Here is a 6,000-nt window from a genome sequence, read left to right on the forward strand (position 1 = left end):
ACAGGATACAGTGTCCCTGTGGGAAACGTTCTCTGACTCTTCGTTCTTTGAAAGAGAGTTTTTATTAGAAACAAATTCTTGCAGCACAGTTACAGTCCATCCGTTACCATAAAGCTTTATTATTATTAATTTTTATAGCACTATTGATTCCATGGTGCTGTACATGAGAAGAGGTTACATACGAATTACAGATATCACTTACAGAAAACAAACTAACAATCACAGACTGATATAGAGGGGATAGAGGACCCTGCCCTTTCAGGCTTACATACTACAGGATGGTGGGGAAGGAGACAGTAGGTTGGGGGGTTGCAGCAGCTCCAGTGATTATGAGGCGGTAGCAGGGGTCATTGCAGGCTGTAGGCTATCCTGAAGAGGTGGGTTTTCAGGTACCGTCTGAAGGATCCGAGTGTGGATGATAGCCGGACATGTTGGGGCAGGGAATTCCAGAGGATGGGGGCTATTCGGGAGAAGTCTTGGAGGCGGTTGGGCGAGGAGCGAATAAGTGTGGAGGAGAGAAGGAGGTCTTGGGAGGACTGGAGATTACGTGAGGGGAAGTATCGGGAGACAGGTTGTAGATGGCCTTGTAGGTCAGTATTAGTCATTTGAATTGGATACGCTGAGGGAGTGGGAGCCAGTGAATAGATTTCCAGAGGTGAGAAGCGGAGGAGTAGCAAGGAGAGAGATGATTTAGTCGGGCGGCAGAGTTGAGGATGGACTGGAGAGGTGCAAGGGTGTTAGCAGGGAGTCGAGGCGGGAGATGATGAGTGCATGCACAAGTAGTTTAGAAGATTGAGGGTTGAGGAAGGGACGGATTCTGGAGATATTTTTGAGCTAGAGGCGACAGGAGTTGGAGAGAGCTTGGATGTGCAGTTTGAAGGACAGGGCAGAGTCGAGGGTTACTCCGAGGCAGCGGACCTCCGTTACAGGGGAAAGCATGATGTCGTCAATTGTTATAGAAAGGTTGGGTAAGGAAGATCTGTGGGATGGGGGAAAGCTGATTAGTTCAGATTTGTCCACATTGAGTTTGAGGAAGCGAGAGGAGAAGGAGGATATGGCTGATAGACACTCTGGGATTCTGGAGAGCAGAGAGGTGACGTCTGGGCCAGAGAGGTAGATCTGAGTATCAAAGGCATAAAGGTGGTACTGGAATCCATGGGACTTTATGAATTGCCCCAGGCCAAGTGTATAGATTGAGAAGAGTAGGGGTCCTAGAACAGAGAGAGAGTGGGATGAGGAGGTAGTGTGGGAGTGGGAGACGCTGAATGTGCAGTTGGAAAGGTATGAGGAGATCCAGGATAGGGCGAAGTCTTTGATGCCAAAGGAGTAGAGGATCTGCAGTAGGAGGCAGTGGTCAACTGTGTCAAAAGCAAAGGACAGGTCTAGAAGGAGTATAGAGTATTGTCCGTTAGCTTTGGCTGTAAGTAGGTCATGGGTAATTTTGGTCAGGGCTGTCTCAGTGGAATGATGGGGGCAGAAGCTAGATTGTAGATTGTCAAAGAGCAAGTTAGATGAGAGGTGGGAGGAATGTTCAGCGTGGACATGCTGCCCCAGGAGTTTAGAAGTGAATGGGAGCAGCGATATTGGGCGATAGCTGGACGTGGCTGTTGGATCGAGGGTTGGCTTTTTCAGGATAGGTGTGATTGTGGCATGTTTGAAAGCAGAAGGGAAGGTACCAGTAGTTAGTGATAGGTTGAAGAGGTAGGTTAGGGAATGGGATAAGAGTGGTGGTGACATTGGGGAGGAGGTGGGATGGGATCGGGCCAAGTGCACAAGTGGTGAAGTGTGATTTGGAGAGAAGATGAGCGAGCTCCCCTTCAGTGATGTTAGATAAGGAGGTTATGGGGTTTGGGCATTGGTCTGGTATGCAAAGGGGTTGTGGTGGTTGAGCAATAAAGACTTGCCGTGTTTGGCCTATCTTGTTTTTGAAGTGTGCGGCAAAGTCCTCAGCAGAGATTAGGGAAGTCGGAGGGGGCAGTGTGTTGTGAGTTCATTCTCTGGTTCACCAGTTGTGAGTTCTCCTTCCAGACTCCCTCTGGTGGTAACAGGAGGTAGCGAGGCTGATTTGATTGGTGGAGATGTGCCACCTGAGAATGAGGAAGACGATTGGATCTCAGGAGTCTCAGATTGGATTTAAGACAGCCGACTCCCTATTCAGTTGTTGGTGATTCCTTCTGCTTGTCAGGTCTTCGTTCTCAGCTCTGTTCCAGTCAGCTCAAGCTAAGTTCCTCTGCTAATGTTCACACTTGATTTTGTTGTTCTATTCAGTTTGTGTGTGGTCAGCCAGCCCCGGCTTGGGCTGTGCTGAATTTCCACTCTTATTTATCTGTATTTGCCAATTTGCTTTTTGTCCCTTATTAGATTGGCCTCTTTTTGCTCTGTCTCAGAATATTTCAGAGTGCTGACATAGTGGGAGAAGTCTAGTGACTTCAGGGTTAATTTTGCTATCAGAAGTGTTGGACATTATTTTTGTAGGGTTTTTGGCAGATTGCAGACAGTGTCTTTCCTTTCCTATCCTATCTAGTTAGTTTGGGCCCCATCGTTTGCTCAGGCTATTTTCCTACCTGTGTTTGTGTTTTCATCTTGTTTCACCGTCAATACATGTGTGGGGGCTGTCTATTCCTTTGGGGTCTGCTCTGGGACAGCTAGTTTTCCCTTTTCTTGCTTTAGGCTTATTTAGTCCTCCGGCCGTGACGAGGCGTCTAGATTCGTCGTAGGCACGCTCCATGGCTGCTGCTAGTTGTTGTGGTAGGATCAGGGATCTGCAATCTGCATAGTTACCAACCTCTCTGGTTTTTCTGGGCGTAGCATGTTTAGGTTTTTTCCTCCTCGGTGACCCATTCGTAACAGCAGTGGTGGGCGGAGGAGGGAGTTAAAAGTATTGAACAACTGTTTGGGGTTATGGGATAAGGAAGATACAAGGGTTGTGAAGTAGGCCTGTTTAGCAGAGGTGAGGGAAGATTTGAATGCAAGTGTTGCTTGTTTGAGTGCAGTGAAGTAGTCTTGCAAATGCATTTTCTTCCAGCGCCATTTATCATGCCATCTTCTGCACAATTCCTGATCTGATCCTGACACTTCCCGTCCTGCACCTTTTCTGAACCCAAGGCCCGCTGAATCCTCCCGTTGGCCATCCCTGGACGCTCCCTGTCTATATTGCCCATCCTGCCAAGGTACCAGACTGCCGCTTGCAGTCCTAACTGGACTGTAGGTCCCAATCAATTCCAGACGGTGTCCCCAGATGCTGCCCCGAGGTTCACTTCCTGGCCTCTCCCCGAGAGTGCTCCCCAGAAGTTCAGCTTCCAACTTTCTTTTTCCTTCAGATCAGCACACTGACTGTCTCGTCCCGCTTGCTCCAAGCTATTGCTGCAATTCCACTGTAGTTCTGCACGGTATGATCTCTCACAACACTCTGACTAAGTTTTCTCGAACAATTCTGTCCCCTCTGGGTGACTCCTCCCACCAATTATCCCACTGGTACAGCTAATTAACTGTCTCTATTCTGGCTAGACCCAGCTAACTATTGCTATCATCTAATCTCCCTATATCTACAGCTAACAACTAACATTCTTACACTACAGTGACCTCTAGTGTCCTAAGCACTACATAACTATGCTCTCCCTACAATACTTTGTCATTACAACAGCACATATTGTATATACAACAATTAAAGGGAGAGACACATAGCAGATACAACACCCCCTTTACATCAGCGCAAGTATGAGATTTGCTTACTTCTGGCCACATTCCAACTAGATATGTCGCCTTGACCCAGTGGTCAGAGTCTTAATTGTACTTGAGTCTGAAAAACATGAGTACAGTTGTTCACTGGGAGTCAGAGCGCTGCACCTTTTCTGAGCCAGCTGTCACCTTGACAGCCAGCTCAGAGAATGGCCATAGGGTGGCAAAATGCATCCGCCAAAGGAGACAATTCGACCCTTGCATTAGGCGGCCCAATGGCACCCCCCTGTCGGCTGGGTCCTGGCCAAATGCCCCAACTTCTCGCCCCACCCCAGATACATTTCTGCCATCTCCATATTATTGCCTATGAATTTACAATGGGATATCATAAAAGTTCTTATAGGTGTAATGTGTGGGTTTTGTCCACATATAGTGCAAGTAATACTATATTGTTAATTATGAAAATGTACCAATATTATCCTGCAGTGTATACCTAATGATTTCTCCCTATTAAACACATTTTTTACTTATTTCTGTTTTACTGTTCCTTTGTTGTTTTTTTGTTTTATAAGGGTGTGGACATCCAGAATTTCTCAAGCAGTTGGAGTAATGGCCTTGCATTCTGTGCCCTGATCTTGGCTTTCTTCCCCGATGCTTTTGACTACGACTCTCTTGACCCAAAGAACAGAAAAGAGAACTTTCAGCTGGCATTCAATGCAGCAGAGTGAGAAAGATATTAAAAAATCTTTATAGAGCATGATTACATAAAGAAACATATAGAATGATTAGAGAATGCACGATGACCTGTCAAAGTCTTGTGTCATGCACACAGCATACAGTATATTCTTGTAGGTGAAGAGAAGCGTAACTTACACATATCATGGTGCATTTATTCCTTTACCAAGCCTTAATGAAACACAAGTTAAGTTGCATCAGAAGCAAATGACCTCCTTATATAAAGAAAATGGGTCCCACAGGATGTACAGCTAAGGGGCAAAGGGGGGCGGCCTACACCTTATATTTCTAGATTCTGCCACAGATGTACATGGGCAGGATTTGATTGAAGGATGTGAGCACAAGTCTCTGTACAAGTAGTAGCAGCTTACTGTTTAGCCTCGCTTTTGTAGCCTGACAAGCTGCTCGTATATAGTCCAGGGAAGAATATGCAGTGCAAGAACTTTTAGGACATTTATTGACTGCATCTTGTGAAATGGTAAAGTAGAGACATCGTACGTAGATTAAGGGACAAGGACAGAAGTAGCAGAAGATCTTTCCAGCTGAAGCATGATTGTGACCAGAATGTGAGAGAGCAACAGTATAGGAAGAGTTACAGAAAGAAAGGCCAGGAAATGGCAGCAGTGGTACAAAAACTGTACAAGTGTAACTGTCCTTTATGAAAACAAACACAATGTACATTGTATTAAAGGTTTTTTGCTACCCCATCAGACTGCAGCATGATGTAGGAGAAGAGACCCTGATTCCTGCAGTGTAACACCTACTGGGCTACTTGCTGTCATTTGATAGCACCATTGATTGGCAGCTTTCTGCCCATTGTGAGACTATGAGGGGAATCATTTGCAAGGGCCATTATGTATCCCACAGAATGTGTTTAGAAGCATACTGACAGTACATTGCATTACATTACATTACATTGTAGTCACAGGCTGTAGTTACCATGCAAAATAAAAGTAAGTGTGGAGTGGGTCAAGTTATTTGACCAAGTCAGTTTAGGAAAACCTGTATTGGGCTTTTATTTGAGGAACATCTATAGGATAGTAGTGAGACGGATCTCTCCCTCCAGTCCGGATCTTACAACTGGCCTATGGCCACGGTTTTCATTTAAACCTGCAGTTAAAGAAGTTGTCCACTACTTGGACAACTTCTTATCAAACCCATCGCTTGGCCCCGATAAAATAATAAAAGTTATACTTGCCTCCCATACTGACGCTGTTCCCGCAGTGTTGAAAATCGCTTTTCCCTTGGCACTCGTGTGGTGTTGACATGTGACCCCGGCGCTCAGACAGCACTCAAGCACCGGCGATCCTCAATCGAGTAACTAGTGTACCTGAGCAGCCCGATGATCGATTAAGTATTGATCAGTGGTGAGCATTCTCGCTCATCACTCTTCATGACCAAAAATCATGTACTAAGACCAATCTTACCATTATGCAGTTAATATATACTGCTCAAAAAAAATAAAGGAAACACAAACAGCCTGTTGCAAATGGAATAGCGCTCCCTTTATTTTTTGAGCAGTATATAATAGTAGATATCAATTCCACACAGTGCACAGTGCAGAGAAATCGAGTAACTCACAGTAAA

The 6,000-nt window shown here is 45.5% G+C and overlaps 1 protein-coding gene across 1 annotated transcript in view; it reads left to right on the forward strand.

The window, feature by feature from the left end:
• The window catches only part of LOC141075947 (uncharacterized), a 148,246-nt gene extending 143,744 nt beyond the window's left edge, over positions 1–4,502 (forward strand). The window contains exon 4 of the mRNA XM_073563138.1: positions 4,251–4,502. Coding sequence (XP_073419239.1) covers positions 4,251–4,406 — 156 coding nt within the window. The 3' untranslated portion in view covers positions 4,407–4,502. The remainder of the gene's footprint in view (positions 1–4,250) is intronic.
• The last annotated feature ends 1,498 nt before the right edge of the window (positions 4,503–6,000 follow it).

The sequence above is a fragment of the Dendrobates tinctorius genome, unplaced genomic scaffold (genome assembly GCF_039654945.1).
Source record: "Dendrobates tinctorius isolate UK_male_01 unplaced genomic scaffold, ASM3965494v1 ptg000382l, whole genome shotgun sequence".
Classification (NCBI taxonomy): Eukaryota; Metazoa; Chordata; class Amphibia; order Anura; family Dendrobatidae; genus Dendrobates; species Dendrobates tinctorius.